The sequence below is a fragment of the Anarrhichthys ocellatus genome, unplaced genomic scaffold (genome assembly GCF_004355925.1).
Source record: "Anarrhichthys ocellatus isolate YVR2014 unplaced genomic scaffold, GSC_Weel_1.0 scaffold81, whole genome shotgun sequence".
Classification (NCBI taxonomy): Eukaryota; Metazoa; Chordata; class Actinopteri; order Perciformes; family Anarhichadidae; genus Anarrhichthys; species Anarrhichthys ocellatus.
The window spans coordinates 707,509-729,357 of NW_022280111.1; the positions used below are offsets into that span (position 1 = coordinate 707,509).

General features: G+C 44.8%; 1 protein-coding gene across 1 annotated transcript in view; it reads left to right on the forward strand.

The window, feature by feature from the left end:
* Positions 1-246: 246 nt before the first annotated feature.
* me1 (malic enzyme 1, NADP(+)-dependent, cytosolic) overlaps positions 247-21,849 on the forward strand; it is a 77,584-nt gene continuing 55,981 nt past the window's right edge. The window contains exon 1 of the mRNA XM_031874465.1: positions 247-443. Within this exon, the coding sequence (XP_031730325.1) occupies positions 312-443 (132 nt within the window). The 5' untranslated portion in view covers positions 247-311. The remainder of the gene's footprint in view (positions 444-21,849) is intronic.

The following is a 21,849-nucleotide window of genomic DNA, read 5'->3' on the forward strand; positions in this document are numbered from 1 at the left end:
CTCTTGCTGACTTCACAACAGTTCACCGTCGCTCTATTTAAAACGGCAACAACTTTGTATGTATATATATATATATACAGTATATTGCACCTGTTGCAGGATGATACTACGGAGGGACTGCACGTATCAAGATCTTCAGGGAATTATTGGGAACAATACAAACGCCCTCATTGATAAGGAGACTCCGGTTCTCCTTATATTACCGTAAGTGACTACATAGGGGGTGCGAGCAGAGCTCAGTAGTCGGACCTGCGCATCCACTTGTTGAGTTCACAACAGTTCACCGTCGCTCTATTTAAAACGGCAACAACATGGCACGCGCCGGTCTGGTCAGACGGGAGTCGGTGGAAACCGAGATGCACAAGTCCGAAGATAAAATAAAAACCTTCGTTTACACCAAGAAGAGGGGCTACGATGTTACCCGGAACCCCGCCTTGAACAAGGTCAGTGTGGAGATAGTTGTCGGCTTGTTTCCGTGACCGGCAAGGTTGACAAGCAAACTGCTGCTGCCTTCAGGCGCTGTAGGAAATATTAGAGGCAGCAACGACCACCCTAAATGCAATGGTCTGTAATATCATAGCTAGGTCACGAGGTTTAGCTAACTTTCAGGGAGTGGAGATGCCCAACCAGTGATGAGTTATAGGCCCACAACAACGTTTTTGCTAATAAGTTACTACAGTGCTTATGCTAAAGATTGACAACTAGCTTACTAAGATTCCATTTCCCACGTAATTTGTGACGTTCATTATCATCTTCACCACACAAGCAGCAACCATCAATACTGTTTGATGTATGGCACATGTATTTAACAGTTTATTAAGCTGTATAAGTCCTCTTGTTTATATTTCTGGACCGCATTCAGAGAACTCGAGGAGCAAGTGAACGCAACATTATCCAGGAGGTTTAGGTATCAGCTTTGGATGCGTTTATATTTAGATTTAAAGAGACCAAACGGCGTAGTCACACAGAGAGGGGCTTTTTATTAGTATTGCCCTGTCACGTATTGCTTTACAGAGACTCTTGCGGTGTGTCAGGAGCTTAACATAATGAATGGAGCATCAGGCCTGTCCTCCAACAGTGAACATTACAACATGTGATTCAGCATATAATGATAAGCTCACTGTGGAAGCTCATATCATGTCAAGTATAAGCCAACTGTTTTTAGATTTAAAGTTGTTTTCATTTTCTCTTCTGGTCGTAAAATGAGGAACAGAGTTTAAAGTTGCTTAATCATGAAACAAATATTGCTGAGCAGCTTCCTCGTGGAGCGGGAGATAAGCGGAAGACTGTGGGCTGCTGAGATTTCCAACATGATTCATCTGACCGGTCCTTTGCTGTTGACTTAGCCTGATGTCATTTTTTTTAACCATGCTAAACAATAAAAGCCTCTGGCAGCGTCTGAGCCTTTCCAGTGTTTTCTCTTGGTTAGTGTGGCAGCACGGGGCCCCAGAGGTCAAGCTGTGGTGACAGCGTCTCTGTCCATGGTGCTGACTGACCATCTGAACAACTGGCTGAATTCAGGGCCACTCTTATCTCAAATGTGACCTATAAGCAGAGCCTGGCCTGACCGCTCTTTGTCAAAGTCAGACTAATTTTAGAACACTTGAACTTTCTATTTCTTCCCTCCGAGTTGTTTCTCTCGGCACTTCTCTCGGAAGCTACAGGAGAACTGTAGGCCTGTCCACGTCTAATCTTTACTCTGTTCTGGTTTGTTTCTCTATGCGTTTGCAGCTACAATAGTCTAATCGCTATACATGTTTAGTTTCAAAGCTGCTGTGCTCTGATAAAGGCTGCAGTCAGTTTTCCACAGTTGGTCGGTGTAAACAGGGAGCCCTGATAAGTGAGACAGTGGAGTTCAAACAGGCCAGTGTCTGTGGAGCGAGGAGTGGCGAGCTGGTGGCGGCACAGAGACACGCTTGTTAGCGCAAGTTAATGAATCCACTCCTGAGACCTCCACATGCTGCACATCACACATCAAAATGTAGTTACTAAACTTCACAGGTGTGTAGTTGAGATCACAATGAAGGCCGAGGTTGAAGATGGGTGTGGTATCTGCAAAGGGGTAGGAAGTAGGGAAGAGTTCATTGCTTCATTCTTCTTAAAATCTCGTCAGACTGAGGTGATGGCTGTTTGATATGGAGGTCAAACCGGGACCTATAGCTTCAGCGCCTAAACCTGGCCCAGTAAACTGTTTGTTTACGTCTCAATTTACACCTCGGGGCCCTGAATGGACCCAGTGTACAAGAGGGCTCTTAAAGAGGGTGAGATAGGTTGACCTAAATTCATGGACTCAGGATGTTTGGCTGTATTTTGTGTGTTTTATTAAAGGTCTGTTGAGAACCAGGCCTCAGACATTCAAATTTGGAGCCTTTACTAGAACAGTAAAGATGTGTTTGAAGCATAAAATAGAGACACAGAAATATCATTTTACTCAGTTTTAAGAGTCACACTCCCTCATCTGTTGTACTCACTGTCCTCTTTCTAGCTCATTCCTCTTTCTCTTAATTTCCTTCATTTTTCTGTGAGTAAATGTTATGAGAGCCACAGTTCTTTGTTCCTCTGTTTACAAGAAGGCTGAGTATGGCCAACTTTAAAAGGGAGGAGAACCCCCTTTTAAAGTTGGCCATCTTAAATGAGCTCACATTTAATTTTGTTACATTGTTTTGTAAAACAAATGTGGTATAATGAGATTAAACTGGCCTTGAAGCTACCAGGATATGAGGAACCAGTATGTTTTTTTATGTTTTATTTTATTTTATTTATTATGACAAGCTCAGATATCTTGCTATAACCTTTATAGCGTACGCCACAATTTTAAGTGACAATAAAATCACCTTATTTTAGTCAGAGGAGATACAAAGAACACAACCATTCCTACACTTAGAAGGAAAGCAGGCATTTAGCTCATCTGGGTTGGTGGTTGTATCCGATCAGCCTCTCCTCACTCGGTTAAATTGACCCTAAAACACAGGCTCGCTCAAACACACACACAGGTCAGAGTCATAGCAGGAAAAAAAAAACAGGTTTGTTATGCAGCCAGGTGAACCGTCCACTGTCAGCCCCGTGCATGAACCGGGGCTGAGGAAATTGGAGGAGAAGATAGGAAATGACTGCTAAAGAGAGTTTAGTGGCCAGGCACAGGCAGGCCTCTGTGGCTCAGGCGCTGGCACATTATTGCCCCTCCCTCTGATTTCAGCGAGCCCCTCGGGGCCGAGGCATGTTTACCTCCCTGGGCCGGCCCACTTCACCCCTAACAGGAGCCAGTCACAGCACAACCTGCTAATTGATGCTCAGGGATGCGGCGCTGAAAGCAGCCTGTCCTCACATCTGCAGGCATGGATTTCCTTTTAATCCCCCGAGTCCCACGCTTATATGTGTGGGGCTGATGCATGCACACACAACCAGCCTACCATGCATGCACGCACACACGCACGCACAAGGCCTCACCTTGCTCTGCGGCACCAACGCTCCCTCCTCCCTCTCTGGAGGTGGAACCGGATATTATAGGTGTGTTTTGTGTGCGCTCGCTGCGCAATAAAGCGACGAAGTGATGTGCGAAGTGCGTAGAAAGGGTGCTCTGTGGCGAGGAAGAGAGCGCTGGCCGCGCTCCACAGACGACCTCTGTCCCCCAGCTTGATCACACGTTAATGAGGCATCTGTGTGGATCCCGGCCCCCTCAGCTCTGACGCTGGTTCCGCCTGCCGGGACCTTGGAAAACAACAACAACAACCGGCTCCTTAAAAAATGCTCTTAGCGCCCAATCAGGGATGCTGTTTCACCTCAAGCGCTCGGCCCGAGCTGCCGGTGTGTCGGCGGGCCAACAGATGCCCATTCACAGGCTCTCTACTGTGGGTGAAGGGGACTGTAACAAGTGCAGTCTGTCATAAAGGTTTAGGAGAATGAGAACTGAAGCTCCTGTCCGTCGGGCACGTTCTACTTGTTTGAACAAAATAACATCAAACCTGATAAAATAAGTAATGAAACGGTGAATGCTTTCAGCGCTAAATCACAAGAACTCACATTGATCCCCTCGATTAAGCAGCGACCTTTCGTCTATTGAAGTTTTTAAAAATCGCTAACACGATGCATCGCTTGAGCCTGCGAACGCTGAATAAAACGGAGAGCCCGGTGCCACGGCGGCGCTGCAATTTAACGCCCCATTTGCATCCACAGATGAAAGGCTTCAAGTAAGAGTCTCTGTTGTTGGCGAGTGCCAAACAACAGTGTATCTGATTGGGCATCGGGGATAGCGCTGATGCTCCTGATAACCTTCTGCAGCAACTGGAAGTAATTAGGCTCTCATGTTAGATTTATTCTGGTTTGACTGCTACACTCATCGACTTTTCTTTCCCCCCTCACCAGGTTTGCATTTTCTTCTTACCCAAGACCGCCATCAACAGATTTAGCAACAAACAAACAAATGGCAACAAATATGCCCAGATTTTAATTCTGAAATGGAAATATTTCTGTTTCTTCATGGCTCTCTGAATCCTCTTTCCTTTGGTTATGTGTCACGCTTTGTTGGTCGCTGCACGGTGTCTGGCACGCTGAGTTTTCCATGTGGATCGTAATGCGCTCCAGCCGGCCTGCGTTTCTAGCAAGGACTGATAAGGGTTTTATAACCGCGCATGCACTCTAATAGAATTATGTCACAATTGGTAAAAGGTGCCGGTGAGACAACAGCTGGATGACCCGATGCTGACTTCAGCCGATGCAGTCTGGAGCTTTGATCTCCCACTGAGTCACTGTGTCAGCGTGACACAAGGACGACGTTTGTTTTCTGCCCAGTCAAGACTTATAAAAGCTTGATGCTGACCATTTGTGCTGGTGAAGCATTACAGCAGTGCTCTGTTTGTGCTGCTAGCCGAGGTTCCCATGGACCTCGGTACTCTTTCTACATTTATCAGTCTTGTCAGCTTTCTGGACCCTATCCTTCCTACGATCAATATTTCACAACTGAAGGAAAATCCTCTGATGGATATTTGTGACTGTATTTCTTTTTGAAATGCAATAATTTGACTGGTATTTCTTGACTCGATAAGATAAGGAGAGTAAACAATGAGCCCCGAATGATGTTTATTCTGGCACATGTCAAGTTTTACCCCATGAGCCCTTAAATAGTTTCACATTTTGGAAAATACAATTCAGGGCTGTTCAATTACGGCACAAACTTTGGAAACATCATGCATCTAGAAAGAACATTTTGTACAGTTTAAGTTAAGCTAAATGCATCAAACTGGTGCAAAATGAAGAGACTAGATCAAGAACTCTGTGCTCTTGTTTTCATAAACGTTGCAAGAAAATCTTAAAGCAGTGACACCTCAAGACTCCAGGAGTGATTGCACATAACTCCTTGTAAAACAGCAAGTTGTACTTTGGATTTTAGAGATATCACATGTTAATTGGTGAGATGAAGAGTGGCAGGTCGGAAGAGTTTTTAGCCATACTAGCGGTCGTCAACCACTTTTTCCAGACTATATCTAAGTATTGGATGGATTGCCATGAGGGTTTGTACAGATGTACTAAAAGACTGACTTGTCCTTTAGCTATCTAATATTTGATAGATTGTATTCCCCCATTCCGAACAAAATGAAAGTTATAACTTTCACGATCTGACTTTTCATCAAGCAACATCATCGGGCCAAAAATGTGAATATGTCCAATACATTGTTTTATGACCAAATTCCAATGACAGCTTGTGTTAGTGCTAATTTGCAAATGTTAGCATGCTACATTTAAGACTGTGAACATGGCAAACATGAGATCAGGTAAATATCGGCACGTTAACATTGTCGCTGTGAGCATGTTAGCATGCTGATGTTAGCATTTAGCACAGCCTCACAGCGTCGGAGCGTCTTGCACGGCAAATGTGCGTAGCTACGTTGCTACTCACAGTTTTGATCTCAATCATGTGCGAGTAATGCTGTGTTCCTTTTGAACTGGGAAGCAGGAATTTACGTGTTCCCAGTTTGAAATTTCACCTGGAACGCCGCCTGATGTCGGATTTCCGACTCGGAAAGTCGGACGAACTCCACCGACCCCGACCTTAAAATTCAAGATGGCACCGTGCATCGACAAAGCTGGAGCAATATGATGTTGATGGCTGGAGCAAACCCCAAGTTTTCTGACTTGTTCTACTGGAACGCAATCAACTCTGGCGTGATGTCATTCCCAGCTCCTAATCCCAATTTTCGGGGTAAATGGAATATAGAGTAAGAGTAACTTTTCCAAAGGCCATTGCACAGGGGATTCTGACATCACTGCACTGTCTGGTGGGGCAGAAATGAAGTGGGAACGTGAGTGTGTGAGTGTGTGTATTACGACAGCGGTTATGTGAGGTTGAACTCGATGATGTTGGCAGCGAGATTACAAGCCTTCGTTTAACTGAGCGGTGAAAATGGAACAAAGCTTTCTCTGTTCAGACTTTACGCAGAGCAGCTGCACTTGTCGATCCCCCTCACTAGGTGGACCGCCAGAGCTCCGTGGATGATGTGAGTGTGTGAGTGTGTGTGGGTGGGTTGTCCCAGGTGTGGCCAGGTGTTCCAGTTTGACCGCACGCATTGTCGGTGACCAGACATTCCTCTGATGGACTGGAGTGGATCGGCCAGACAGAAAGAAAGTGCACCTTCGTTCCCCTCCAGTAACCAACCCCAACTTGAGCCTTACACACACACACACACACACACACACACACACACCTGTACACACACACAGGCACCTGTAGACACAAACACATACTCTTAACATAAATAATACTTCATAAACCAGTTTAAATAGCTTAACCTGCGGCCCCATAAGTGCTTTTATCAGTGTTTTCTTCAGGGCAGGCTCAAATAAAGTGTAATATGATCACACTGTCAATTCACCTGTCTCTGCGTGCACACACACACACACACAAAAGTGTGATGCTGTGTTTAGTCAGCAGCAGGTCCCTCTAAATAGCTCGACCTCCTCAGCTCACTTTTGTGTGTTTCTTTTGTCAGGTGGTCCTTATTCATGAGAGGACAACAGAGGAGCCATTAGCTTGTCCCAGACAGACAGAGAGAGTAGGAGACAGTCTGAGCCTCATCGCCTCCCTATGAAGCTCATCTCAAGCATCCCCTTCTATCCACCCCCCCCCCCCTCTTCTCTTCAATGCTGCTTTTGTCTCTTATTTGAGAGTCAGAGTAGCAGAGGTCTCTTCGTGTCTTCACAAAGACCCAGCAGCAAGAATTTAAAGGTAGTATTTGGTTTCAGCGTCCTGCGACTTAGTGTATATATGGACATGATGTACAAATGGTTTCCCCAAGCACAGAGAGATGGCTATCACTGAGACTGATGCTGTGTTGATTGACAGGTTTCGTGGTGGTTGCAGCCCCATTTAAAAATAAACCGTTGCAAATGTTTCGCTCAACTTTGACATGCTAATTTTTCCCGTTGACTGATAGTAAACCATCTTGACCAAAGCTGACCTTTGAGGGAACTGAGAGCTGGAGAGTCCAAAATCCGAACCAATCATCTTGTGAACATGGGTGGATGCATTTTGCTAGCATCACCCCTCCCCTGACTCCAAATGCTCCCATCACTAGCAGATCTAACACAAAGAAGTGTGTTAAAAAAACAGCAAACTCTAAGTGTACTTAGCTGTTTCCCTCTTGAGTAAAGAGCTGTGCCCTTTACCATGAACCGTAAGCTACAGCCTTTACTGGTGGCAGTGTTACGGCCCGTTTCCTGTATTTTAACAGTAGTGATGTTTTCTTTGCAAAGAGACAAGTTTGTTTCTTCTATATTTTTACCGTCTGGGTGCATTTAGAAAGGCGGCTGCCAAGTAGGTGATCATTTGTCCAGAAGACATTTCTGTCGTCACAGAAACTAGCAGTGACAACAGGAACATACATTATGGTGGAGCTCCATTAGTGGAGTACCAGAGGTGAGAGGTGAGACTGGCTCACTGCTGTTTTACACCAATGCTGAAGGCGGCTGCGAATCTACCGATGCAAAGATAGCTGTAATTCACCCGCTTGCTTATTATTTTTGCGACAAAACTCTGAAATTGGAAATACATTTGAGATTTCCTGTGCTAATAAAACAGTTCATCCAGTGGACACTTCGTGACCTTGTAACACAAGTCACAAGGATTTTGCTTCCGATGAGGAGGAAGTGTGAAACACCTGTATGAAGTTACACATGGCTGTCGAGGCCAATACTGTCATTTGGACACGGCCAATGAATGCTGAAGCCCAAAGTGAATTGGCTTGGAAGGCTTGGACGTTTTTCCGGCAACACTCAGGCTCCTAAGGGACCTGGACTGTGGAGCATGAAAGGGCTGCCTCAAGGGGATTGGCCTGCGTTTGAAGAGCCCCGCATATCCGCTACCTCCACCCACTCAAGGCCGCCCTCCCTAAGTCAACAGCGGCTCGGTTTCCAAGGCTGTTTGACCAACAAGCGTGTCTGTGCATTCACAAGTTGACACCTCCTGATTTAAGGAGCCGCTGCTCTTTCATATTTGCTCAGGATGAGGAATTTAAGACGCTCTTTTTGGTCGGCCTCAGAGCTCAGTGTTGCTAGGCGGGGATCATGACTCATTAAAGCGAGAGGTAAATTAGAGTGACTGTCTGCTCACTGATGGAAGATCAGGACAAGACATGCGCTGTTGTAGTCCATCTTGAAAGCTTTATGATAGAGTTTCTGGGCTCTTTACTTCTGGTTATGCCAACTTTACCTCTCAAGTTATTTTCACCAGCATTTTTTGCCTTGTTCAGCAAAATAAAATAAAAATATCTTCAAAAATAAAATCACAAATTCCATGTTTAAAATATAATTACAGTACAGTGGAAATATGCCAAATTTCCCACCATGACCTACACAGAGGGGGTTTCACTCCATCTGCATTGGCAGTCTTGAGTGTAACAATCTACTTATCTCACCGTCAGCAACAGGAGGAACGCCTATTGCTGTTAGAGCTCAGCTCATCATATGGTATGGAGTCCCAAATAAGCCAAAAAACTAAGTTTGTTTACTTAGAGGCAGCAGCACTTACCTGATATAATCTGAAGCAAATTTAGGGCGTAATGATGTTTTTTTTTTCTTCGGTTTTTTTTAACCAGAAACACACAGACTGCAGTGTTTTATCAAGACCTGCAATCAAACAAACAGTAACATAGGTCAAGCTCTTTCTCTCTAAACCAAACGTATGAAATGAATCTTAAAAAGCAGGCACACAGAGCTCCCTTTCTGCCTCGACTGCTCCTCGTTTTGCTTTTTCTCAGTGCTCCTGTCTAACATCATTATTAGCACAGTGCAGCAATGTTGATAGAGAAAATACTAGTTATCTCTCTGATTAATGCGTTTGGCCCTGCGAACAAAGTTTTCGAAGCGCCATAGTCCCGGGGGCTGTTAATGACCAAAATTTGTTTAGGAATGAGAGTGCACATGCGGGCCTTACACGGCACATTTGTTGGGAGGCATTCATTGGGAAAAGCTTAGTCAGGCAGTAAGATCCTGGGAGGAGACGGGTCGGCGCTGATGTGTGCACTTTCTCTCCCTCCTGAGAGGAAGGCATGGATTTAAAGGGCTTTACTCACAGGGCGATCCTCTTGAATCCTGCAACGGCTGCCATTTTTGCAGGAAACAGATGGGGGCGGGGGTCATCTGGCCTTGTTAGTGAGAAAACCTACGAGGTTTGGACACAATAGGGCAACCTGGTACTCAATACTGTTTGAATACAAACATAGGCAGAAGTGAGAGCTCACATGGACAAAAGAATGACAGTGGCCAGGCTTCATATTCATCCTTAACAAGTTACAATAAGGCAGTTTGTTGTCATGACTCTTACTCCAAGTTGTTCGTTTTCAAATATTTAGTGGCATGTGACCTTTTGCTGAACTTTACCTTTATCTTTTCTACACACGTAGATTGAGTGTAGCCATTGTGAGATATCGACCGTATCAAAGTACAAGTCTAGTAAATAATAAGTACAAAATGATAAACATACTAACCTGGAGACAAATATTGGTTGAACTCATTGGCCTATGTTTGAGGGGTCGTGTCCGCTCTGCTTTACAAATTATTAACAGTCTCTTTGTGTGTTTCATGTGACCTATACATTCCTCAACTTCTTCCTGTTTCCATTGTATGAAAGATGGACCAATAGCAAATGTAAAGATTAGACAAGGACCATAAATTTGAACCTTCCAATACCACCCAACAGGCTCTAGTCGTAGACATATGATTTACTGTAGATGTATGGGATGTTTTTAAAGATCCACTTCAACCTGTAACTTCTTTACATTATAGTTTCAGTCTTCTCTGGTAAAGATCAGCCTCAGGGCTGTTGTCTCACGTCTAGCACTGAATGACCCTCTTGTCTGGTGCTTCATACAGGTGCTCTGGTGTTTCCCCCCTCTGGCAGGTTTATTGGGCTCAGTGTGCAGTCCCGTCTGTCACTGAACGCTGCCGGAGGAGTGAGACAGGAGATAATGAGCTGTCTTTGATTGGCTGTAAGTCCCTACAGGATACAGGGCAGTACAGTACGTCATTATGGAAGAGATGGAATTAAATGTATCAGCTTATCTGATAAGTTACCTACGATCACTGCAGAGATCTTTGGGGAATTTCACACTTGACGGTTCTACTGAGACTCAAACTTCAGTTGGATCTCTGGAGTCAGAGTCTTGCTCACAATTGCTAAGCACTGACTTCAACCGAGACATCAAAGTACATGCTGAATGTTCTATTCTCTGGGCTCGTTCGAGGATTTGAACCTGGGACCTCATGCGGTCTGACCCGAGAATCGCACCGCTAGACTAACAAGCCATTCAAAAAGAAAGTTGTGTGCTTTTTCAGGAGCCTGATTTAGCAGCTTGGCTGTCAATGACGGGTCATCTTTGTTGTGCAGGACATTGAATGAAATTGGTGAAACACTGTAATGGTCTTTCCCTGCAGCAAAATGAAAACAATAAACCTTTTTGAAATGAAATTAATAATGCCTGAATACAATTTAGCTGCTTCAGTTTCAGGTTGCTGGTATTGTGCATGCTGGCTCACCATCACGCTGTAATGAGTCATGACTTACTGGGACACTTGAGTAGAGCCATCTTTAATGTCGTAGGGCTTTTCCCACTATGACAAATGGAAAAGGGCCAGTCTGGGATTTGAGCCCGGGACCTCTCACTCCCATTGCTAGAATGATGACCCCAGACTAACAAGCCCCTCAAAAGGATCTAGAGGAAAAGTCAGAGAATCATAAAAAGTCCTTTTAGCTTCATCGTCATTGGTTGAGCCAGAATCTCTGTTAGATGTTGAATATGTTTCAGTGGATAAATCTTGGACCTGCTGGTGGCATTAGAGGACAAGTCTGGCCTTTAGTCATTAGAATACGTTGTCTATGAACCATGAATGATATTGATCGTTGTAAAAAAAGTCATGGCAGTCCAATCCCAACCGTTAACTTAAGTGTGGACCGACCGACAGACAGACCGTCATTGCCGTCCCTAAAATCCAGTATTGCCGTGAAGTTGCGCTCATTGAGTTACTCATTTTATTGCCCTTTTTATATCCATTTCACTGGTCCAACACAAGCGACATTACAGTACTGCAGATTTGATGAGTCAAAAACACAATAAAACTTGTTAGTGTATTGATTACCACATGTGATAAAGTCACATAATCATAGATTAATGGCTGATTGTGCATGTCTTTTTGAGTAGTTAATAGCTTTCTTGGCCTTCCATACAAAAAGCTTTTACACTATAATTTGAAGATGCTGAATGAATGGCAGCAACAGAAATGTCACCTCTCCGCTGGTCTTTATTGCGCTTTTCTTTGCGTTACCATGAAGTTGTTACAGGAGATTCATTGTGGCTATTTGTAATGGAATTTCCTCTGGAGAGGGAACTTCCCTTTTTTAATACAGCGTAGGCCGACCACGAGGTAGCTCTGGAGAGTCTCAAGGTTCCCCTCAGTACGGCAAGGGAACCAACTCTTTCTCCTTCACTGTCTCTGACACACACACACAAATACGTGCACATGCAGTCATGCACACACGCTAATGTACACCAGGCTGCGCAGGGTTTTTCATTCTTCCGTGCTACACCTGCAGGCAGAGCCCATAAATAAACCTCCCATTCACTCTCTCTGTGTGCAATTAGGATCCTTTAAGAAAATCTCCACTCTTACTTCTCAATGACAGAAAAACACTTAAAGTTGGCTCTTATGAAACGGTCTTTACCGAGCTCGTTACGGTGTAGTTGTGTTAGTTTAAGTGCTGCATCGTCTTGAGGACAAATGGAAAATGGGTGTGCTGTCAGAGGAGAGTTTTTTTTTTTTAGGGAAACACTGTCGCACCTGTCATGTGTTGATCCAGAAAGCATTCGTATGCGTCAGAGGGCAGAGGCCACGTAGCGTATGATTCTCTGGCATGTGTGTCAGAGAGTAAAAGGGTCATTTGAAGGCCTCTTTGTTTGTTTTTATCTCCTCTGGAAACGAGCACAGACATCCCTGACCTCCATTGTCACATCGCTGCTCCAGACTTTCTAACTGCTTCTCTCAATGTCTTCTGAATGTTGAGAAGTTGGACAGTTCAGATTTGCTTTTCCGACTCTTAAGACGCACTCTGAACATTTTTCTGGAATTTACAAGCTTTTTTTCGTTCTTTTTGACTTCCGTGTGGACATGTGCCAACCATGTGTCTGGATGTGCTTCCCCTGGCTCTGCTTTCAGAGGAATCCCTGATTGAGCTGTTTCCAAAGCAAAGCCGCGGAGAGGATTCTGTTTGTCATGCTTGTCCCCCATCTTAAACATGAGCCGGTATAAGACCGGCCGTGGCTGTGAGCCGCTGGATGGGGGAGGCGATGCGTATGGATCTAAAGCTGGTTGACAAGTATATATTGACAGCAGAATTGGTTAGTGAGGTCAGGTCACAAGCTGCAGGGCTCGTGTTACTGTTCCGCTAAAGTAACCTCAGGAAATGACTTAACCTCCACTCACTCCAGGGGCTCTACAACCTGGCTGCTGCTGCACCGCCAAAATGTGAATTCTTCTTTGGGGAAAAGGCTTTACAAGGTTGTTATAGCTGTACGAGGACAATAGTATCGGGTTCAACGATGTAACTCGTTGAGTCAGTTTACACATTTTGTACACACAACTAATGTGGAAGTGTCCACAGAATGCACAGAGGCCTTTGATGTTGTTGCAGTGAAGGATTTCATACAGTTTGGAATCTTGTCTCTGGTATGATGAAAGACATCTTTATAGTTTATTCTACAGTAAAATATTACAAGTCATCTCTTTCTCTCTGGTGACACAAGTTTCTGGTATTTCTGTATATTTGAGAAGATGCTCAATTCGATTGAAAGCTGTATGGGTTGTGTACTATGCAGAACGTCTGCCGACAGATGTCAATTAAACAAAGACAAACCGAAATATTACCCCTTCCACAGATTTATTACCTTCTTGTGTTTATTAAGTATTTATCTATTAACTTACGGTATTGTTTTGCCGTTACTACGCTTCACCATCTCCTCCACCATTATTGTGCATGGCAGTGTGGGACAACAGCGTCCATCTGTTAATCAACATGTAAAGATGAGTTGTGATATTTCATGTTTTTATTATTGCCCACAAATACCAGACTAAGGCCTGTAATGAATTGATCTTACTGACAAGTGTTGTCTGTGTAGATAAGGTCGGATTTATCTCTGTCCCATAGAGATCCTCTATTGTCCTTGAATTAATAAAAATACATCAATTAGCCAAACCGTTGCTTTGGATGACATGTGTCTTAATTGCCTTGAACGCGGTCAATTTAGTTTATTTTAAATTAATCTTACATACATCAGCCTGGTGCTACTCACTAGAGCACCAAATGTGGATTAATCCGGCACTGAAAACAACCCTCAACAAAGGACGTTCACCCCAGTTTGTCTTAAGAAAAAGTTTTATGAGATTCGTTGACAATATATTTGTTGTCAATATGTAGTAAAAATATAGTAAACAAGATGGAACAAAGCCATTCTTATCCAATAAACGTCTTTGAGAGTGACATGTTCTCCACTCTAATGTGGATGTATGTGATGATGGAAAGGTCATCACGTAGAGCTATTTTGTGAATGCGCTATATATCCAGAGTCTGGTTAGAATGAGTATGTGGTTTGCTACAGGTCACATGTCTGTGAGGCCATGTATGAGCTGGTCCGTGTAGCCACAGCAGGATGACTGTCCCAGGATGGACGGCCTTCTTATGTTGCTTCCGTTTCCACCTGATCGCCGATGCCTGTAGGAGTTATACAGTGTAGGATGACCGGCACGGCCATTCGGAACAATGACTGCAGTGATGCCGTTAGAGTTGCTTCCTCAAAATCAGGAAATGCATTCCTGTGCAGCGTGGGCCCAATCAAAAAAGATGGGGTTTTAGTTTACACCTTTACATCCATATGTAAGTATAACCTGATTGATCGGCACTGACACTGATCCCGAGACCCCCCATTTGTATGAGAGATGTCTGTACGCCTCCAGTCAGATTCATGGCTGCTGTTTGTTTTGCAGATCAAACGCATAGAGTGAGCATGGACACACACACACACACGTGCAGGAGCATACTGGCATAAATATATGCACTCATTTTGCCCCTCCCTCCGTCTTTCTTCCCTTTCATCACTCCTCCAGCACACACTTCCACACTCTCTAATGTAAGAAAACATATCGTACGTCACTAAACCAGGTCTGCCGCTGTGCACTGGAAACCATCAAAGAGGTTAAACACCTGCTTTGCCAGAAGGCGTTTTCAATGAAGCCGCTAATTACATTACTAATTTCCCGAAAAACTTTTAACATTTTCATGCAAGAATTTAAAAAATGTATGGATTGCTGACTTGTTGCCAGTCAGTCTGGTTACCTGTTCTATATTTATGCATTGTTTTCACTAACTTCAACTTAAAGTTTACTTTTGCATTGTGAGATACTTTAACTTTAGGCGTGTTTACACTTTCCTTATACACGGGCAGACTGTCGTGTGTGTTATTCAGGGTGGATGTTTCGTGACCTATTTAAAGGCCCCTGAAAAATATCTTTAACCAGACATCAACATGAACACCACTCAACTCCACTGGGGTGTCAGTGTTTCAAATTTAAATTTCTCATAATTTTTCACTTGATCGGATTGATGCGTATCGAACTAGTCGTGATTGGTTGTCGTTGGATGCATTTGACACAGCTTGCATGATACAGACCAGCCTATCTGATGACATGATTTTGATGTGCTCAGTTTCATATTACCACCCATCGCGGTGGACGTGGATTGAACATGTGTCCCGCTGTAGGAAAGTTCTCATGGGCAACTGGAAGAAGTGTGATTGTCCCAAACAACGTTGCCTAGTGCAGCTTTAAATGATTCCTCTGCCTACAGCTCAAACCTCGCCACAGCATCTGTCTCTCTCTACGTGGCAGCACCAGAGAGGGGCTGAGCTGAGCGTGCCGGTGGTGCCTGGTCTTGGTGGTTTTGCTGTTATGTAACTGGCCTGGTTGGCTGGCTGATCTCAAGCCCAAAAGGGCTGCGAATGCTGGTCCCGGTCTGGACGGTCCGCTTACGACCAGTCACCCCACCAGCCAGGCGCTGGTGGCCCGATCCGTTTGTCTTTGACCTTTTCATCGAGAGCGGCCCCGTCTCTTTCTTTCCCGCTCTTTTCTTTGTGTTCATTTTTTGGTCACTCCTCGCCCTGCTGTTTTGCTCATCTTTGGATTCTATCCTCTAATCCCTCACTATGATAACTCCGGGATGAATCTGTCATTCCTCTGGGCCAGCCGCTCTCTTTCCCCCACCAGCTGTTTTCACAGAGTCTAGACACACATGCCGATATTGATCAAACAAGAGGACGCCGTGGTGCGCTGCCGGACAAATGAGGACGTCGTGGAGTGTGGGTCTTCTCCTGCGGCAGGATGAAGTAGACTCTTTGGTTGTGTGTGTGTGTGTGTGTTAATGAAGCAGATTGTCTACCTGTGTGTACGCTCTTTGTGTGTTTATGAAGAAATTGGGCTTGAATCAGCATTAACATCCTGCTTTTAGCACGGCATGTATACGCGTGTGTTTGCATGTGCATGTGTGTGTGTATAAACACTGGAGCCGGGGCTGTGACTCAGTCTTTCCTCCAGCTGTTTGCCAGTGAGGGTCCTGAACTCATCAGGCGGCTTCCTGCGATAGCGAGCTTTTAATTCAGCTTCTGCTGACTCTCTGCTTTCAGTGGTCTGTCCTGCCTGAGCTTTGAAGCTCTGAGAACAAAGATGTTTACGTGGGCATGCCTGAACTCTCAGAGCACAAAAACCTTCTTTAACTTTCAGGCCGCGTCCAAATCTCCATCTCGTTCCCTTTTTCTTGCAAAGATAACATTCTTTTCTGCCGATTGCAGCGGCTGGTCAACTGAGAAGCTACTGCGCCGTACGCTGCACACGTCCAAACTGTAACAAAACAGTGTTCAGCAGGAGTCCTGGAGCAGTGCGAGGGAGAACACGTGGCGATGATAGTGGGGGTAGAGTGGATGGGAACAACCTCAGCAGTTTGGTCAGCTGCAGAGAGGTCACCGGTCGGAGGAGCTCTGACATCACCAGCACAAGTGAATCCAGACACGCCGGTCTATGGTGTAACAGCAGCATGGGCGAGCTCAACCGCTGCAGACCACTTTCTCACAGTCCTGCTGAACGTTGCGCAAACGTCAGCCCCCCCCACAGGTTTTCATTTCGAAATCTACTTTTATATTGGCAACCGCAGAGGAGGTTCTACATTTAACTGCCAAGTGGTGACACATCACAGAATATACAGTGGCCATTTAATAAAGGGGTCATTTCATTTTGTGTATTTTGATTTGTTCAACCTGCAGCTGTTGGCATGTCTTAGTGGCTTTATGTCAGTGATGTTACCTTCCTTAACAACTTTGTGTGTCCTTAAAACACCCACAATGCAATTTTAATCTAGGCTTTTCCATTATCTTGCCTGTAACTGAAAGTAATTGTAGCAGAGGTGTCAGCTCCACTCTGAGTTCATCACCATCGACTTGGGACTTCTCTTGGACTTTCGCCTTTTGACTTGGAATGATACGCTCTCAAAGACCGAAGATTAAAGACCTGTGCATCCAATCTTTTCCTCACATCAGAAGCCAATCCTGTTGCACGAGCATGTGGGGAAGGTGTGTTTGGCAGTGTCGGCCATTAAACATTTGATACTGGATCATTACATCCGAATAAAGACTTCCCGCGGTGTTTTTGTTTAGTGGCGGCCCCCTGCATCTCCTGAAGAGCTACACTGTTAAATTCCGACGTTTCCTTGCTCAATTTTGCTTTATTTTACTTTACTTGGACTCAACCCAAAAGTATGTGCCTCGCAGAATTCATCTCCTGTATTCAAAATGTTGATTGAAGTGTTAACACCTTTTAAACCTCTTTATTGCTTTACAGTGTGACTGATGTGGTTCACCTGCTTCTACTGTAATGGGCTCACCCATTAGCTTCCTCTTTGTTCTGTTCTACCCTCATGAAACACATTTAGATGCCTCCATAAATATTGTTGCCCTGAATCATTGAGTTGAACATTTGAAAAGAAATGCCGCGGAGGCGATGACGCGGCATGAATAGGAGACGGATAAACGAGGATAAAGATGGCTATCACTATACATCACTTTCAGCAAGTGGTTTTTGCCGATAAACAAGTCATACAAGAAGGCCATCTCTTGTAGTGCTTGGGCTCTGCCTCGCTATGAAAAGAGAAACCCCCCCCTCTCCCACACAGCGTTGAATAGAGAAGTGCTCTATGGCCACACACGTCTCTGCCAGGCCGGATCGCGGTGCCAAACATTTGAGCCCTCTCCCTGTTGTAGGCCTGTGGGCTTTTGTCCCCGCATCTGATCTGCCACTGCGGTCCAGAGGGGCTCAATGGGAAAAGGCCTCCCCGTCGTGTTAGGCTCAGGTCTCTCTCAATAGGGGTTGTTTCTCCTGGAGAAGGGGGCATTTCCATTGAAGCCGCAGCCGGGTAAACACTGGGAAAAGAGTGAGGCGTTTAAAAAAAAAAAAAAAAATTTGTTATTTGGAAGTGGGAGTTGTGTGTCGGAAGGGGAGAGGACTGTAAGCAGGAGGATCCCCTCCTCGTCTCTGATCTGGGAATCTCACAAGCTGAATCAATCACGGCTTTGTGTGGAATTACATCATTTAAAAAAAAGTTTTACCCAGAAAGTGGAGAAGGCTTTTGAGGGTTTGACATTTTGGTTTTGAGTTTTTTTTTCCTCGTCAGCACATTGACTAAATTGTCCATCTAAACCAGTTATTTAGTCTCATGGAGTCACCGCGAGAAGAGGAGATGATTTGATTTTCTTCCACTGTGTAAAAACACATTTGAAGTAATGTTCGGTGCTTTGCCACACTTTTGATATAATCTGCCATATTCCTACTGCAAAGATTCTCAAAATTGAATTGAGGCAAGGCTGCAGTCCATAGTAGCTCTTGTATCTCTGCATGCATCAGACCATTTGTTGCAAATTAATGAATAGGTCGGCGTTATAGGTCGGATTTCGTGGGTGAGGACGCAGAGCTGAGAAACATAACATGCAAAGAGAGAAATATAAGCTGAATGATTTGAAAAGTAACGCAAGTACTTTTTTTGATTTAGTTCAGCTCTATAGCACGTTTTCCAAATATCTCCCCCAACACTTCCCCTATTGCCTGAAACCTAATTGAAAACCTGTCACCCACCAGATAGCATTTGATTATTGTCAAAAAATGTAAGTTTAATTTAGGTTAAAATGAAATGCTCTGCGTCTGCACATTACCAAGGCTCTGCGTGATGTAAATGTATGTCACTGCACAGTGTTTGAAGTCGCATCAGATTCCTTTACTACTCTTTCCCCACAGAAAGTGAAATCTGAGAAAACATTTCGGAGTAGAGAAGTGTGTGAGAAATGTTTCAGAGCAGCGTTGATGTTGTGATAAGGAGCCTTCTCTTGTGGGTGAACTTAAACCACGCAGTGGCATTAAGGAATTTAACTCTGTCCAGATCAAGGACAAGTCCTGCTGTAATGAAGGGAGTGGCTCTGTAGACCGAGCTCTGTGCGGTTGTGGCAGATTGAAATCAAAAGGTCCGAGGTGGCAGAAATCTATAAACCTTTTACGCTGGAGAGTTGCGTTGAACCCACCCTTTGAACTCCCATGGAAGCGAAGCGATGCAGTATTTATCAGATTCAAAGAAACTTGCGCTTTCATCTTTCTTGTTTGGGCATCTGGTGAACTAATTATCTCTTTCCTCTCCGTTGAGCGTTTTGGGGTGGGCACGGCAGCAGTCCGAGGTTAAGGGGTGGCACCGGCCGGCGGGGCAGATTACAGGTTCGGGTCGTTACCGTGGCTTCTCGGACATGGAGCTGCGGGCGTCACATGTGTTGGCACTGGGTGCGGGCACTTCAGATGTGGTCGGGGACATGTGGAAGCTCTCTAGGGTTTATCCTGCCCGGCCCAGTTTAGGGCTCCTGAGGGGAGAGAGGGCAGGCATTACAGCCGTCAAACATCGAAAACCTGTATTCAGACAAACAAACACAGGGGTGCTGTGTGTGTGTGTGGGTGTGTGCATTTCTGTTAGCTTTCAAGTTTGTATGTGTGTGTGTGGGTGTGTGCATTTCTGTTAGCTTTCAAGTTTGTATGTGTGTGTGTGTGTGTGTGTGTGTGTGTGTGTGTGTGTGTGTGGGTGTGTGGGGGGGGGGGGGGGGTGGGGGGTGGCTGTATGTTTGTCACCGCGCTTTGGTTTTTGTAAGAATGTAAACCAAAAAGTACAGTGGGGGAAATGGTTGCCACTTGTTCTATTCGTGATTGATCAATCTCTGAATCTTCTGTTTGCATGTTCGGCTCGTTTTTGGTTCACACTTGACAATTGCAAGCCGACCCGAGACCGTACAGATCTTTGCTGCTAAGGGGAGCTGAACCGTCGCACTAAATTTCAGGGTCATTTTCTGCCAAACTAAAGGAGAAAAAAATGCACTGCTTCCAATATTGTTGGTGTGAAGTTGTCGTAACATTTCAACAGTAAGAAGGAAAGCTCACCACTCCTGCAGTGTGTTGTCCCCGGCCCATGTTGAGACAAAGTCCTTGTTGCCTAAGAAGGCCGACTGACGGACCCGTTGAGAGGACCTTGGGATTGAAGAGATTGGCAGCTCTATTTACACGCTGAGGTCAAGGGCGTCGCAAAGCCAACAATCAAGTCAAAAGGGATGTCAAGACTTGCGTCAACCGTTCCCACGCTTTCCCCGGCCAAAGCCTGCGAACCGTGCAGTGCTGATCTTTCTTGCCGTGAAACCCCCGCCCCCTGCTCTTTTCTCCCTTCCGTCACCAGCTGACTCAACCGGCCGTATATTCAATCATGAAGTCACTCAGGGTTTCCCCTCTCTGGACGGCCGAGCTGCCCGCTCCTTTTGTGGGGGATGTTAATAATTGGTAATTTTGGTCCCCGACTCCATGGATGGTATCTGTTTCACATGTGACACTGGCAGCCTTTGAGGGCTCATAGAGCTGTGAGGGCGACTCCTCTTAAAGAGGCCTAAAACGCTTTCACTGCTCTTTTCATCTTTTCACCATCTATTGCAATGTTTTCTTCTTTAGACCACATGACAGAAAGTAAATTGATTGATTGATTGATTGATTGAAAACCACAAAAGCCCTCCAAACCCAGAAATGATTTAAAAAGATCTATTTTAAGGTTGTTTTTATTCCGCTCAGTGCCGTCATATTCGGAAGATACAAAGGTAATAAGCAGACACTGAACATTAAAACAAAAAAACACAGCGGAGTTGCAGGATTAAGAGAGAGGAAAGCTGTTAGTTGTGGAACATGCATGTGAGACAAAGAGAGGATAAGTTTCTGGATATGACTGCTTGTGAAAGTGTTGTCAGTAAGCAAGAGTGAAAACATATTTTAGACTAAAAGTAGAAAACCTGTCTGCTAATTACAGAGCTCCATGTGTGTGCGTGAATCTGCAAGTAGTACTTGTACTTCCATTATTTCCATTTTATGCTGAGACGTCACCATATTTCAGAGTGAACCTGGTTTTAATGTGATTAATATGATATAGAAGACACACAAGGAATACTTTTACTTTAGTACTTTGAATACATTTTGCTGATAATACCGTCTGGTAATGGTAGACTAGTACATGCCTGTTTGTTTGTGTTTTGTGGGCCTTTTTTTTCAGCGCGTTCAGGCTCCAACTGCCCCTCAGAAAGAGTCCAACAAAAATAATGTTTCTCAGCTAATGAAAGAGCAGCGTGAGCCCGGGTGAGGAATGAATCTCGTTTCAGTATTTTAAGCCTCTTCTCTCTCCCACGTGTCCCTCACCGTGGCAGAGCAGCAGACCAAGCAGAGCGGCGGTGCATCGATGGAGGTGGGGGGGGGGCGGTTGCTGCTCCAAATGCACGAGGCGGGCGCCTGGAGACAGCAGCTGGCTCTCTGGAAAATAGAAAATCTTTTTTGATTATCGGGGAAGGTTGTAATTCTGAGCTGCTTCTGCCTATTTGAGGTCCGTTAAGTACAGACTGCGTCGGGGCGAACGGCAGACGGATCGGGACGCGTACTTTTGCCGAAATAACCGATGCCCTCGTTCTTAGTCATGCTCACATGATTTACCGCTGTCAAGGAGCTGACATTGTTTGTTTGAATTGATGTGTGCGTGTTCTGTGTAAACTCATGTCATTGCTGATAGCTTGTAGACATTAAGCAAACACAAAATCAGCTTCTTTAGATGCTCTGCCAAGAAAGGAAATGGAATTCTTTTTTTCTCCTTATTCCCTCCTTTTATTTTTGCATCATTGCTCTCAAGAATTACTGAGATTAAATCTACAAACCACCAGCTAGAAA